This window comes from Salvelinus fontinalis, chromosome 16 (assembly GCF_029448725.1).
Source record: "Salvelinus fontinalis isolate EN_2023a chromosome 16, ASM2944872v1, whole genome shotgun sequence".
NCBI classification, from domain to species: domain Eukaryota; kingdom Metazoa; phylum Chordata; class Actinopteri; order Salmoniformes; family Salmonidae; genus Salvelinus; species Salvelinus fontinalis.
Window position 1 is genome coordinate 45,897,971 of NC_074680.1, and position 16,196 is coordinate 45,914,166.

General features: G+C 45.0%; 1 protein-coding gene across 2 annotated transcripts in view; it reads left to right on the forward strand.

Annotated features, from left to right (window-relative positions):
* Positions 1 to 16,196, forward strand: part of LOC129813248 (ninein-like) — a 54,592-nt gene that overhangs the window by 36,033 nt on the left and 2,363 nt on the right. For both annotated transcript variants that reach the window (XM_055865547.1, XM_055865548.1), the window contains 9 exons: positions 443 to 512; positions 847 to 1,038; positions 2,521 to 2,637; positions 2,895 to 3,008; positions 3,515 to 3,661; positions 4,436 to 4,594; positions 4,765 to 4,905; positions 5,390 to 5,482; positions 13,170 to 13,268. In XM_055865547.1, the coding sequence (XP_055721522.1) occupies positions 443 to 512; positions 847 to 1,038; positions 2,521 to 2,637; positions 2,895 to 3,008; positions 3,515 to 3,661; positions 4,436 to 4,594; positions 4,765 to 4,905; positions 5,390 to 5,482; positions 13,170 to 13,268 (1,132 nt within the window). The remainder of the gene's footprint in view (positions 1 to 442; positions 513 to 846; positions 1,039 to 2,520; positions 2,638 to 2,894; positions 3,009 to 3,514; positions 3,662 to 4,435; positions 4,595 to 4,764; positions 4,906 to 5,389; positions 5,483 to 13,169; positions 13,269 to 16,196) is intronic.

Sequence of the window (16,196 nt, forward strand, 5' to 3'; positions counted from 1 at the left end):
ATATCTCAAAGTGCTGTACAGAAACCCAGCCTAAAACCCCAAACAGCAAGCAATGCAGGTGTAGAAGGCACGGTGGCTAGGAAAAACTCCCTAGAAAGGCCAAAACCTAGGAAGAAACCTAGAGAGGAACCAGGCTATGAGGGGTGGCCAGTCCTCTTCTGGCTGTGCCGGGTGGAGATTATAACGGAACATGGCCAAGATGTTCAAATGTTCATAAATGACCAGCATGGTCAAATAATAATAATCACAGTAGTTGACCGATTTTGATTAGTGGAATGAGCAGGTGTGTTAGTGCCTGGGCAAAAACTCAAATGTGAACCACTAAGTCCCCAGGACCAGGACTAAGAAACACTGATGTAGAGTATCGAAGCCCATAGTATGGTACAACTATATTTTTCATTTCATTGGGTCGTTGAACTTGCACTTTTCTTCGCCCCCTTAGCTTGAAACTGGAGCATTTCAGGAAGGAGAAGCATTCTGCGCAAAAGAAGGCAGAGAGTTTCAAGAGACAGGTAGGACGGCAGTAAAACCAACTGACTTTATTAGCGATGTTAACTTTGACCTTTTACTTGGTTTTAGGGGCTGTGCATTGCACTTAAGACTGTTGTTCCTTTGTGGCAAAACATGGTGTCAGAAAAGGTGCCATTTTTCTCTATATAGTGAACTACTTTTGACCAGGGAATAGGGTGCAGGCCCTGGTTACAAAGTAGTGCACTATATAGGAAGTAGGTAAAAAGTTGTGCACTATATAGGGGAATGGGGTGCAGGCCCTGGTTACAAAGTAGTGCACTATATAGGGTTCCATTTGGGGCGACCCCTAAATCTGCATCCCCCTCCCCCCCGTAGATCTCAGTGCTTCGTCTCCGCAGTCAGCAGCTGGAGGAGGAGAACGGGCTGCTGTCGGAGAAGAACGCCCAGAATGCAGCAGGAGGGGTGGAGGGGTGGAGCCAACAGCTGGGGGAACTGCTCAGACAGAGTGAGAGACAGGAGGCTGTCAGAGACCAGCAACGTACTGTACCTGGGGATGAGAGGATGAAGGTAAATCATGACATAGTGGTTTTTAAAGGGATGGTTCAGGATTTTGGCAGTGAAGTCCTTCTCTACTTCCCAGAGGCAGGTTAAGTTGTGGCAAACCCAGTTCCAGGATAAAGTGACTAAGGGTGCAGTTGAAATCGGGGGGAGGGGCACAATTTTGGGGGGGGGGGGTTCTTGGCTTGGTATTATGTTGAATTCTGCTTATATCACACTATACCACAATAAACAAAGTTCAAATGCCGAGACCATTGATTGAGTGCTTTTTAAATGATAGTTTGGTGACAATCTGTATCAGCGCAATGGACGGCGCCCTAGACAGAAAGCAAGGCCATTTTGGTAATGAATATAGGCTGCAGGATGGGATGTTTGTAATAGGTGAATCACCCTATGTGAATGCAGCCGTACACCATAATAATGCTTGTTCAAACTAAATAGGCTATGGCTAATAACACTTAACGCTTTTTACAGCTAGCTAAGAAGCTAACTGAACTCTGTAGTGGAGTGTAGTGTAAGGCCGAGTTGAGTGAAGCAGCTTCAACGGGTAACTTGACCCCGCCCTTATAAATTAAAATATTACAGGCGGAAGCGTATCACGTTATTCACTTGGCCTACCACAGATGAGATGCATTTTTATTTTTTTTATTTTTATGGAAGCCCAAAGTAGTCATACCTAACCGCCGCAGTGGCTTTCCATAGCCCCCCCCCCCCCCCCCCCCCATCCCCCCTACATGTCCCTCCATAGCCCCCCCCCCCAACATGTCCCTCCATAGCCCCCCCCCCAACATGTCCCTCCATAGCCCCCCCCATCCCCCCTACATGTCCCTCCATACCCCCCCCCCCCCCCCCCCCACCCCCCCACCTACATGTCCATGGTGCTGACACAGCGGAGATGGGTTGGTGCACAATCTGTGTCACTCGTATTTTCTATTGGGACATAAAACTAAAACTTGAGGGGGCTCAAGTTCCAACTGAGGGGGGGGGGGGGGGGGGGGGGGGGACTAAGCCCTCTCGTGGAGCCGGGGGGTCTGAGGCGTGGAGCCGGGCGTGCAGCCGTGGAGTGATAATGTTATGTCTCTGAGTCCAGTATGAAAGAAGTTTGTAAGTCGCTCTGGATAAGAGCGTCTGCTAAATGACTTAAATGTAAATGTAAATGTAAGTTAGAAGTAGGTTAACAAGCAAATGCTTATCTAGAGTAAAAAATGGTACGAGTCCATCTCACTCTGGGGAAGTTGATAAAGGACTTCATTGACAAAATCCCCAAACTATCCCTTTAATGCTTTTGATTGTAGTCACGACCTGTTTCTCAATTCATCTTTGCTCGATTCCTCCTCGTTCCTCTTCCTCAAAAAATGCATTGGACAAGATTACTACATATCCCTTCTCTCTCTGACTTTCTTCTCCGATGCGTTTTAAGTAGGAGTTGAGGATGGAGGATAAATAGAGAAAAAGCCGTTGGGGTCCTAACGACTTGTTGTCCTGTATCAGATGGCAGTGTGTGTGTCTGCCCTGGAGGCGGAGCTGACCAACGCTGTGGAAGGGACTGTACTTCTAGAGGAGGGCAAGGCCCAGCTGGTGCTACAACTCAACACCCTCGGAGATAAGGTGAGACGTGAGCAGATGATAAACATTATGTAATGAAAATCAAATAGAATCATCCTTTAACTCATTTTTTATTTTATTATTAAACTTTTATTTATCCAGGTTAGTTTAGTATTTTGCAAGAGAGACCTGCAGACACCTACTATCAGTTACTGTATATTATATATAGTATGTTACACATGGATGTAGGGGTTTAGGGCACATTATGGTTAAATTGGTTATACTGTATATAAAACCACACTTCGCTGTGTCCACTGTAGGTGGCTAAGATGGGGGCTGTAGAGTGCCAGCTCTCTCTCCTCCTGCAGGAACGCAAGGCTTTGGAAAAACACACCCAGGGATTACGCAACCAGCTAGCCAAGTCTCAGGAGAAGGTAAGGATGCTCTGTTCAGTCGGGGCAATGCTTTACACTGCCTGGTCAATAGTAGTGCACTGTTATAGGGAATTAGAGGGTGCCTTTTGGGACGTACCTTTGTCAACCACTTATGACACAGTAATGATCTACAATTAAAATAGTTACTACTTTCATTCTATATCATCATCAATTATAATGTACAGTATGTTCTGTGTGTGTGTCAAGCCAAAGACACATTTAAACATTGCAAGGACAATTAAGTATTTCTAATTAATTATGCAATAATTCACTAATTCTGTGACTCCTGTTGATTTGTGTGTTTAGTCAATATGCTTTGTAGTGTCAGTCAGTATTCATGTAAAATTCCTCAAGTTTCCAAGAAATCCTTGTTGGAGGATTCCTGAATCACAAGGGAATAATCAGGAAATCCGGACTCCTCCAACCAGGATTTCTGGGAAACCGGGGACTTTACGTAAAGTTAGGGGGATTTTGCAACCCTATTCATGACCAAGTTGGTCTCTCAGAACCAGGTGTTGGAGGAAAGTCTTCGGTCTGTTAACCTCCAGAGCGCCCGTCTCAAGTCAGACCACCGCGTGTCACAGCAAGAGAAGGACGCCCTCAAACAGGAAGTGATGTCACTGCACAAACAGCTGCAGAACGGCAACGATAAGGTAAGGTTTACTATGATGACACGTTGATTGGCTGGCTTGTTTGTTTGGTTGGCTGGCTGGATTCAGGTTGATTGGTTGGTTAGTTGATTGGCTGGCTCGCTGTCTTCTGGTTGGTTGGTTGTCTGGCTTCTGGTTGGCTGGCTTCTGGTTGGTTGGTTGGCTGGCTTCTGGTTGGTTGGCTGGCTTCTGGTTGGTTGGTTGGCTGGCTTCTGGTTGGTTGGTTGGCTGGCTTCTGGTTGGTTGGTTGGCTGGCTTCTGGTTGGTTGGTTGGCTGGCTTCTGGTTGGCTGGCTTCTGGTTGGTTGGTTGGCTGGCTTCTGGTTGGTTGGTTGGCTGGCTTCTGGTTGGTTGGTTGGCTGGCTTCTGGTTGGCTGGCTTCTGGTTGGTTGGTTGGCTGGCTTCTGGTTGGTTGGTTGGTTGGTTGGCTGGCTTCTGGTTGGTTGGTTGGTTGGCTGGCTGGCTTCAGGTTGGTTGGCTGGCTTCAGGTTGGTTGGCTGGTTGGCTGGCTGGCTTCAGGTTGGTTGGTTGGCTGGCTGGCTTCAGGTTGGTTAGTTGATTGGCTGGCTTCAGGTTGGTCAGTTCTAGTCATTCTATTTCTCTAATCACTATAACGAATGGTGGTTGGGTTGCTATAGAAACACTAAAACAGCCATCCAGTCAAATTGCTGTGGTCTGAGCAGTTTTGTCCCTTTCTAGTATATCTCTATGTGTCAGAGAACGCTCAGTCTCACAGCTGATTTGTTATTGTGACGTCTGATGGGTTTTCCTGAAACAGAACCAGGTTCTGGAGATGGCCCTGCACTCCAGCGGATACCAGAGCCAGCATAAGAAGCTGTACCAGGACGAGCTGGCCAGGCTGGTGGAACAGCAACAGCAGCTGCTGAGGCAGGAGAACGAGAGGCTGACCATGGAGCTCCACCACACCAGGGAAAAGGTGAGATTACAGAGGAAGGGATGGATGTGACACTCATTCATCCATTCGACAAAATATCAACAATCAAATCTGACTTAATGTCTCAAGATCTTTTAAGTTTGAGGTTTAGAGGACAGCGGTACACCCTGCATATGAATACCTCTTTCAAACCCTGTATCATCTCCTCACAGCTGGAGGCAGCCATCTTAACCGTGAAGCAGCAGAAACAGCAGGGCCAGGCCAGCGTGGGGAAGACTGTAGAACAGGAGAAGACTGCTCTGAAGAGAGAGCTGGACGGGATGCATCAGGAGCTACTCTCTGCTCAGAACAAGGTCATCTTACAGGAGGATTTACTCTTACACCTGATTGGCTAGCTGATTGATTGGTTGGCTGGCTAGCTAGCGCTAGCTGATTGGCTGGCTGGCTAGCTAGCGCTAGCTGATTGGCTGGCTGGCTAGCTAGCGCTAGCTGGTTGGTTGGTTGGTTGGCTAGCGCTAGCTGGTTGGTTGGTTGGTTGGTTGGCTAGCTAGCGCCAGCTGATTGACTGGTTGGCTAGCTAGCGCCAGCTGATTGACTGGTTGGCTAGCTAGCGCCAGCTGATTGACTGGTTGGCTAGCTAGCGCCAGCTGATTGACTGGTTGAGTGACACTTTCCCTCTACATCAATATCAACCTGTGTAGTAAAGGAAAGCTTATAATTCACAAGCAACCTGTATTCCTGAACCAGTCGGCTTTTGACATGGTCTGTTTATAAAGCATGCGTCTTTCCTTGTTATCTGATGGTCTTGTGTGCCCGGCGTGATGGTGTGGTTTGCAGGTGTGTGAGGTTCAGCGAGAGCTGGAGAGTCTACGTCAGGAGAATGAGGGGCTGAAGACCCAACAGGTTCCACTACAGGCCTGGCTTCTGGAGGTCAGTTCTCTGCCAACCTTCCCTAACTTCTCCTTCACTTGTACTCTGGACTTTAATCTACCTGTCATACATCTGTCCTCTTTTTAATGTCACCTTTCTCCCTCTTCCTTACTCTTCTGTCATTTCCTATATAAATAGTAAAAAAATTTTTTTTTACATAACACCAATAATTTTACAGAAACACTATAAAAGTTTGCCTAGCACTGGCGCCTCCTGTCCCAATCCACTTGTCCCCTCTTTAACACAGCCTCTATCCATTTGTCTCGGTCTATCCCTCCCACTCTACATTATGTCCCCTGTCTCTACTCTCTCACCGTCTTGCTTTTTCTCCGTCTCTCTCCCGACTCTCTCTCCTCCCTCCGTCTCTCTCCCGACTCTCTCTCCTCTCCCTCCGTCTCTCTCCCGACTCTCTCTCCTCTCCCTCCGTCTCTCTCCCGACTCTCTCTCCTCCCTCCGTCTCTCTCCCGACTCTCTCTCCTCTCCCCCCGTCTCTCTCCCGACTCTCTCTCAAACTAAATATAGTTCTACAAGCAGATGTTGCAACAAGAAAATAGCTTCTAGAGTGTTTTGTCCAGATGCTGGTGGATTCAACTCCTAAAATAATGGACGACCTGACCAGAGAGGTCCAGGACCTGAAGAACAGTTTGCAGTTCTCCCAGGGTCAGCTCAATGAGTTTAAACAGGAGAACGGTAAGATGACAGCAATCTGTAAGTCATTGAGAGAGGACATCAGTTCTGTATGTGAATCCATGATGACAATGACTAGGAAATCAGATTATCTCGAGGGACAATCAAGGCGGAACAACATGGTTGTGGACGGAATTGCAGAATCTCCACATGAGTCGTGCACAGAGTCTGAACACAAAGTGAGGAAAATTATCTTGGAGAAACTGAAGATGGACCACAGGAAGATTGAGGTGGAGCGCACCCACAGGACTGGAAAACCCACCACCGGCCCAGGTGACAGGCCCAGGCAGATAGTGGTCAGGTTCATGAGGTTCAAGGACAAGGTAGGCTGTTCTGGAAAGAGACGACAACGTAAGCGGAACGTACGCTGTGCGCCAGAAGAAAAACAAAACTTATCCCAGCCATGAAAGCTGCCTGAGCGCGTGGGGACATTTGCTTACATCCTCTACGACAGGAACATTGTCCACCCTCCCTCCCAGAAGCCTGGAAGGGATGAGAGAGTCAAGCCTATGGGTTCATGGGTTCAACCCCGCAGCACAAACACACACCAACTGTTTGTCTTTTTCTCCTCTTGCTTTGTTTGCTCTTTTCCATATTGTCCATCTCTGATAAGCTACCCAGGAAAGGGCTGAAAATAGCCCAAATTAATATATGTAGACTTAGAAATAAAGGTCATGAAATAAATAATTTACTAACATACGATAGGGTTTATACAGTGCATTCAGAAAGTATTCAGACCCCTTCCCTTTTTCCACATTTTGTTACGTTAGTCTTATTCTAAAATGGATTAAATACAAAAAGCTACACGCAATAGCCCATAATGACAAAGTAAAAACAGTTTTTAGAAAATGTTGCATATTTATAAAACATTTTAAAACAAATACCTTATTTACATTAGTATTCTGACCCTTTGCTATGAGACTGGACATTGAGCCCTAGCGCGTCCTGTTTCCATTGGTCATCCTTGATGTTTCTACAACTTGATTGGAGTCCATCTGTGGTAAATTAATTTAATTGGACATGATTTGGAAAGGATAAGGTCTATATATATAAGGTCCCACAGTTGACGGTGCATGTCAAAGCAAAACCAAGCCATGAGGTTGAAGGAATTGTCCGTAGAGCTCAGAGGATTGTGTTGATGCAAAGATCTGGGGAAGGACATCAAAAAAATTCTACATCATTGAAGGTCCCCAAGAACACAGGGGCCTTCATCATTCTTAAATGGAAGAAGTTTGGAACCACCAAGACTCTTCCTAGAGCTGGCCGCCTGGTCAAACTGAGCAATCGGAGGAGAAGGGCCTTGGTCAGGGAGGTGAAAAATAATCAGATTGTCACTCTGTCAGGGCTCCAGAGTTCTTCTGTGGCGATGGGAGAACCTTCCAGAACGACGATCATCTCTGCAGCACTCCACCAATCAGGCCTTTTTGGTAGAGTGGCCAGACGGAAGCCACTCCTCAGTAAAAGGCACACGACGGTACGCTTGGAGTTTGCCAAAAGGCACCTAAAGGACTCTCAGACCATGAGAGAATTACAGAGATCCTTAATGAAGTCCTGCTCCAGAGCGCTCAGGACCTCCGACTGGGGCGAAGGTTCACCTTTCCAACAGGACAACGACCCTAACCACACAGCCAAGACAACGCAGGAGTGGCTCAACCAGAGCCCGGATTTGAACCCAATCGAACATCTCTGGAGAGACCTGAAAATAGCTGTGCAGCGACGCTCCCCATCCAACCTGACAGAGCTTGAGAGAATCTGCAGAAAAGAATGGGAGAAACTCCCCAAATACAGGTGTGCCAAGTTTGTTGCGTCCCAAGAAGACTCTAGGCTGTAATCGCTGCCAAAGTTGCTTTAACAAAGTACTGAGTAGAGGGTCTGAATACTTATGTAAAATGTAATATTTCAGTTTAAATGTAAATGTGATATTTTTATAAAAAAAATGTTTAATATATATTTTGAAAACATTTACGTCTGTTTTTGTGAAGTTAGTGTGGGAGAGGTGGAAAAATTGTTATCGATCAATAATGACAAACCTCCTGGCATCGACAACTTCGATGGAAAGCTACTGAGAATGTTAGCTGACTCTATAGCCACTCCTATCTGTCATAATTTTAATCTGAGCCTATAGGAAAGTCTTTGTCCTCAGACCTGGAGGGAAGCCAAAGTAATTCCATTACCCAAGAGTGGTAAAGCGGCCTTTACAGGTTTATCAGCAGACCTATAAACTTGCTACCAGGTCATTAGCAAACTGTTGGTAAAAAATGTTTGACCAAATACAATGCTATTTCTCTGTAAACGATTCAAAATAGACAATGTAATTGTCTTGCTTTTCCCATCCCCCATATATACAGTACCAGTCAATTTTGGACACCTACTCATTCAAGGGTTTTTCATTGTTTTTACTATTTTCTACATTGTAGAATAATAGTGACGACATCAACACTATGAAACAACACATATGGAATCATGTAGTAACCAAAAAAGTGTTAAACAAATCAACATTTATTTTTGATTCATCAAAGTAGCCATCCTTGGCCTTGATGACAGCTTTGCACGCTCTTGGCATTCTCTCAACCAGCTTCACTTGGAATGCTTTTCCAAAAGTCTTAAGACTTCCCACATATGCTGGGCGCTGATTTTCCTTCACTCTGCGGTCCAACTCATCCCAAACCATCTCAATTGGGTTGAGGTCGGGTGATTGTGGAGGCCAGGTCTTCCATCTGATGCAGCACTCCATCACTCTCCTTCTTGGTCAAATAGCCCTTACACAGCCTGGATGTGTGTTGGGTCATTGTCCTGTTCAAAAACAAGTGATAGATGGGATGGCGTATCGCTGCAGAATGCTGTGGTAGCCATGCTGGTGAAGTGTGCCTTGAATTCTAAATAAATCAGACAGTGTCACCAGCAAGCACCCCAACACCATCACAACACCTTCTCCTCCATGCTTCACGGTGAGAACCACGCCTGCAGAGATCACCCGTTCACCTTCTCTGCGTCTTACAAAGACACGGCGGTTGGAAACAAAAATCTCAAATTTGGACTCATCAGACGAAAAGTACAGATTTCCTCCAGCATGTGTTTCTTTCTTGGCCCAAGCTAGTCTTTTCTTCTTATTTGTGTCCTTTTTAGTAGTGTTTTTTTTTGCAGCAATTCGACCATGAAGGGCTGATTCATGCAGTCTCCTCTGAACAGTTGATGTTGAGATGTGTTTGTTACTTGAACTCTGACACATTTATTTGGGCTGCAATTTCTGAGGCTGGTAACTCTAATTAGCCAAACCCAAACTTGGACGACGCTGGGCCAATTGTGCGCTGCCCTATGGGACTCCCAATCACGGCCGGTTGTGTTACAGCTTGGAATCTGGACCCTTACAAATCAGCCGGGCTAGATAATCTGGACCCTTTCTTTCTAAAACTATCTGCTGAAATTGTTGCCACCCCTATTACTAGCCTCTTCAACCTCTCTTTCGTGTCGTCTGAGATCCCCAAAGATTGGAAAGCAGCTGCGGTTATCCCCCTCTTCAAAGGGGGGGACACCCTTGACCCTAACTGCTACAGACCTATATCTATCCTACCCTGCCTTTCTAAGGTCTTCGAAAGCCAAGTCAACAAACAGATTACCGACCATTTCGAATCACACCACACCTTCTCCGCTATGCAATCTGGTTTCAGAGCTGGTCATGGGTGCACCTCAGCCACGCTCAAGGTCATAAACGATATCGTAACTGCCATCGATAGGAAACAATACTGTGCAGCCGTATTCATTGACCTGGCCAAGGCTTTTGACTCTGTCAATCACCACATCCTCATTGGCAGACTCGACAGCCTTGGTTTCTCTAATGATTGCCTCGCCTGGTTCACCAACTACTTCTCTGATAGAGTTCAGTGTGTCAAATCGGAGGGTCTGTTGTCCGGGCCTCTGGCAGTCTCTATGGGGGTGCCACAGGGTTCAATTCTTGGACCGACTCTCTTCTCTGTTTACATCAATGATGTCGCTCTTGCTGCTGGTGATTCTCTGATCCACCTCTACGCAGACGACACTATTCTGTATACTTCTGGCCCTTCTTTTGACACTGTGTTAACAACCCTCCAGGCGAGCTTCAATGCCATACAACTCTCCTTCCGTGGCCTCCAACTGCTCTTAAATACAAGTAAAACCAAATGCATGCTCTTCAACCGATCGCTGCCTGCTCCTGCCCGCCTGTCCAACATCACTACTTTGGACGGATCTGACTTAGAATATGTGGACAACTACAAATACCTAGGTGTCTGGTTAGACTGTAAACTCTCCTTCCAGACCCACATCAAACATCTCCAATCCAAAGTCAAATCTAGAATTGGCTTCCTATTCCGCAACAAAGCATCCTTTACTCATGCTGCCAAACATACCCTTGTAAAACTGACCATCCTACCAATCCTCGACTTCGGTGATGTCATTTACAAAATAGCCTCCAAAACCCTACTCAATAAATTGGATGCAGTCTATCACAGTGCCATCCGTTTTGTCACCAAAGCCCCATATACTACCCACCACTGCGACCTGTACACTCTCGTTGGCTGGCCCTCGCTTCATACTCGTCGCCAAACCCACTGGTTCCAGGTCATCTACAAGACCCTGCTAGGTAAAGTCCCCCCTTATCTCAGCTCGCTGGTCACCATAGCAGCACCTACCTGTAGCACGTGCTCCAGCAGGTATATCTCTCTAGTCACCCCCAAAACCAATTCTTCCTTTGGACGCCTCTCCTTCCAGTTCTCTGCTGCCAATGACTGGAACGAACTACAAAAATCTCTGAAACTGGAAACACCTATCTCCCTCACTAGCTTTAAGCACCAGCTGTCAGAGCAGCTCATAGATTACTGCACCTGTACATAACCCATCTACAATTTAGCCCAAACAACTACCTCTTTACCTACTGTATTTATTTATTAATTTATTTTGCTCCTTTGCACCCCATTATTTCTGTCTCTACTTTGCACTTTCTTCCAATGCAAACCAACCATTCCAGTGTTTTTTTAGTTTTTATTTTACTTGCTGTGTTGTACTCACTTCGCCTCCATGGCCTTTTTATATTTTTATTTATTTATACATATATCTGTTTGCCTTCCCCTCCCTTATCTCACCTCACTTGCTCACATTGTATATAGACTTATTTTTTTTCACTGTATTATTGACTATATGTTTGTTTTTACTCCATGTGTAACTATGTGTTGTTGTATGTGTCGAACTGCTTTGCTTTATCTTGGCCAGGTCGCAATTGTAAATGAGAACGTGTTCTCAATTTGCCTACCTGGTTAAATAAAGGTTAAATAAAAAAAATAAAAAAATCGAACCAGGGTCTGTAGTGACACCTCTAGCACTGAGATGCAGTGCCTTAGATCGCTGCGCCACTCGGGAGCCCAAGTAATGATGGACTGTTGTTTCTCTTTGCTTATTTGAGATGTTCTTGCCAAAATATGGACTTGGTCTTTTACCAAACAGAGCTATCTTCTGTAACCCACCGCTACCTTGTCACAATACAACTGATTGGCTCAAACGCATTAAGAAGGAAAGAAATTCCACATTGACTTTTAGTTAGATTTAACACTTTCTTGGTTACCACATCATTCCATGTGTGTTATGTCATAGTTTTGATGTCTTCACTATTATTCTACAATGTAGAAAATAGTAAAAATAAAGAAACCCAGGAATGAGTAGGTGATTCAACTTTTGACTGGTGCTGTGTGTAAATAGATCTCTTTTAAATATATTTTTATGTTCCCCTACCATCCCTCCCGTAGTTGGAGTAATTTAATCGACGACAACAACACTTATACATACTACATATATTTCACGGAAACAATGTATTTAAAAAAAATGTTTTAATCCCATCCTTCAGCTACCCTCATCCCCTCCCATCTATCTCTGAAGACCGTCTATTTGTAACTGTGCTGTGTCACAATGACTGATTTTATTGTCTGAAAGAAGTTGGTAATAAGAAGATTGGGGGAGCTGTACTGTTACATTTCAGTGCCGCCATTTGATATTATTGCCATTGCCATAACCTGTTAACGTATGTGTTATGGCTTTTCATCCTCTGACAAATCGTGGATTCAGAGCTATCTATCTAATAGAACTCAAAGGGTTTTCTGTAATGGAAGCTTCTCTGTCAAACATGTAAAGTGTGGTGTACCGCAGGGCAGCTCTAGGCCCCTTTCTCTTTTCTATTTTTACCAATGACCTGCCACTGGCATTAAACAAAGCATGTGTGTCCATGTATGCTGGTGATTCAACCATATACGCGTCAGCAACCACAGCTAATTAATTCACTGAAACCCTTAACAAAGAGTGTTTTGGAATGGGTGGCCAGTAATAAACTGGTCCTGAACATCTCTAAAACTAAGAGCATTGTATTTAGTACAAATCATTCCTTACATTCTACACCTCAGCTGAATCTGGTAATGAACGGCTGGTGAACAAGTTGAGGAAAAACTGTCACTTCTTGTTTTTATAAGAAACATTCATGTGTGGGGAATCCCAAATTTTGTTTGCGTCGTCAACTTAATTACAGCGCTGATGCAGACGTACTCCACCAGACATGCCACCAGGGGTCTTTGCACAGTTCCCAGGTCCAGAAAAAATTCATGAAACATACAGAGCCATGAGTGTATGTGAACTCCCATCTTATATAGCGCAAGTGAACATCAAACCTACTTTCAAAAAGCAAATAAAGCAACACCTCACCACACACAATGCCTCTCCCCTGTGTTTGTGTGTATATACTGACATGATAGGTGCGTGCACACACTCCATGTTAATGTTTTTAAATGTATGTAAATTGGTAAGTCTTGTCTAATGTCTTTTTCGTAATGTGTCGGACCCACATTAGTTGGTTGGCATCGGCTAATGAGATCCTATCAAATCCTCCGTGTCTTTCCTGACTCTCTCTCCTCCTTCTCCTTTTTCTCTTTCTCTTTCTCTCTTTCCCTCTTTCTCTTCCTCCTAACAATCAGCCTTGTCTCTCCAGGCCCAGCTGGGTGGTCTGCTGCCCCCCTCCCCTCGTAGGATGCCTGGTGAGTGGAGAGGACAACACTGCGAGAACGACCACAACCCAGAGAACATGCAGGTAGGAGAGCTCAGGGCTACCCATCACATCCTGTAGCGGGCTAATCACATCCTGTAGCGGGCTAATCACATCCTGTAGCGGGCTAATCACATCCTGTAGCGGGCTAATCACATCCTGTAGCGGGCTAATCACATCCTGTAGCGGGCTAATCACATCCTGTAGCGGGCTAATCACATCCTGTAGCGGGCTAATCACATCCTGTAGCGGGCTAATCACATCCTGTAGCGGGCTAATCACATCCTGTAGCGGGCTAATCACATCCTGTAGCGGGCTAATCACATCCTGTAGCGGGCTAATCACATCCTGTAGCGGGCTAATCACATCCTGTAGCGGGCTAATCACATCCTGTAGCGGGCTAATCACATCCTGTAGCGGGCTAATCACATCCTGTAGCGGGCTAATCACATCCTGTAGCGGGCTAATCACATCCTGTAGCGGGCTAATCACATCCTGTAGCGGTGCTAATCACATCCTGTAGCGGTGCTAATCACATCCTGTAGCGGTGCTAATCACATCCTGTAGCGGTGCTAATCACATCCTGTAGCGGGCTAATCACATCCTGTAGCGGGCTAATCACACCCTGTAGCGGGCTAAGCACACCCTGTAGCGGGCTAAGCACACCCTGTAGCGGGCTCAGCACACCCTGTAGCGGGCTCAGCACACCCTGTAGCGGGCTCAGCACACCCTGTAGCGGGCTCAGCACACCCTGTAGCGGGCTCAGCACACCCTGTAGCGGGCTCAGCACATCCTGTAGCTGGAAATATATCCTCAGATCTCCTTCTTCTTGTTCTTTGAATCGATCAATGCAGCTGGCATATCTGGTGCTTAACAATCTAGCACTTAGTATACAGTATCATCACCCTCACTGTGTTCAACAGCTATTTTCTGCTACTATCACACTTCATACACTGTCCATTCTACAGCTCTGCATCATATCCTATTGATTATGGGAATACCTGACTCTTCTGATCTGCCTTGATTACACTCCGATGGGACCTGAACCACAGACACCTTAATTATATTATTATTATTATGGGACCTGAACCACAGACGCCTTGATTATATTATTATTATTATTATTATTATTATTATTATTATTATTATAGGAGCTGAACCACAGACACCTTGATTATATTATTATTATAGGAGCTGAACCACAGACACCTTGATTATATTATTATTATTATTATTATTATAGGACCTGAACCACAGACACCTTGATTATATTATTATTATTATAGGACCTGAACCACAGACACCTTGGTTATATTATTATTATTATAGGAGCTGAACCACAGACACCTTGGTTATATTATTATTATTATTATAGGACCTGAACCACAGACACCTTGATTATATTATTATTATTATAGGACCTGAACCACAGACACCTTGATTATATTATTATTATTATGGGGCCTGAACCACAGACACCTTACAAAATGTCCCTCCATTTTCACTTTGGGGAATATAAATGTTTGAAAATAGAAGTGAGAATTGAAATGCCTCTTTTTTTTGCGGGGTTCTGTAGCGGAGACATTTTGTCCTGGTTTCATCACCACACCCACTGCCTTGCCATCTTCATGCTCTCTCACGTGTGTGTGTGTGTGTTTTGTAGTGTGTGTGTGTTTTGTAGTAGGGCTGACCCCATTTAGTCGACTGGTCGATTGTTTGGTCGATAGGCTGTTGGTCAACCGAGATTCTTTAGTCGAGCAGTCGCAATATATTTTTGTTATCATGGTGCACAAAACACCTGTCTGTCTCAGTGGAATAATCCATTGCAAAGGCCACTGGGATGGTACAGTCCATCACTCTAAGAAATTGAATATGGTTATATTATGTTAAAAAAATAATGACGCAACGCTGATAAATATTATTTTATGACAAATGTGCTCTCTCCCTCTCGCTGTCCGTGTTTCTGGAACATAATATTCAGTGCGTCGTAAAATTGGCGCCTTTCCCTATGTTGCTATGTTAAGCTGCATGTTGGGATTGAGAACAATGCGGAGGAGGCAGCAGCAGCGGAAACGAGGAAACAGCCCTTAGCCGAATTGTCTAAGAAAATTGAGGAGAGAGAATTTTAATTTGGTCTTGAATCAATAGTCTAACATGCTGCCCAGACCGCTCGCGCGTCCGCCATCGCACGAGTGTTGAGTTTGTTCACCCACACCGGACGCAATGAGGAAACGCAGGTTGGAGTGTGGACCTCGGTTCAATCACCCACGTGGGTATATGCTGCTGAAAACCAATGAGATTGTAGAGGCGGGACTTGCATCGCGTCAAGCGTCACAAATAGAACCAAGTTCTCTCTCGTACACTTATTTAGTGTTTACACTGTTCCAAATGGTCAGAGAAAATATTGTAATCTAACAGCAACTGTTTGGCACACAAATACTCACACAACACTTCCTCTTGTACCCGCTTTTTACTTGATCACACAACACTTCCTCCTGTACCTGCTTTTTACTTGATCACACAACACTTCCTCCTGTACCCGCTTTTTACTTGATCACACAACACTTCCTCCTGTACCCGCTTTTTACTTGATCACACAACACTTCCTCCTGTACCCTCTTTTTACTTGATCACACAACACTTCCTCCTGTACCCGCTTTTTACTTGATCACACAACACTTCCTCCTGTATCCTCTTTTTACTTGATCACACAACACTTCCTCCTGTACCTTCTTTTTACTTGATCACACAACACTTCCTCCTGTATCCTCTTTTTACTTGATCACACAACACTTCCTCCTGCATCCTCTTTATACTTGATCACACAACACTTCCTCCTGTATCCTCTTTATACTTGATCACACAACACTTCCTCCTGTACCCTCTTTTTACTTGATCACACAACACTTCCTCCTGCATCCTCTTTATACTTGATCACACAACACTTCCTCCTGCATCCTCTTTATACTTGAT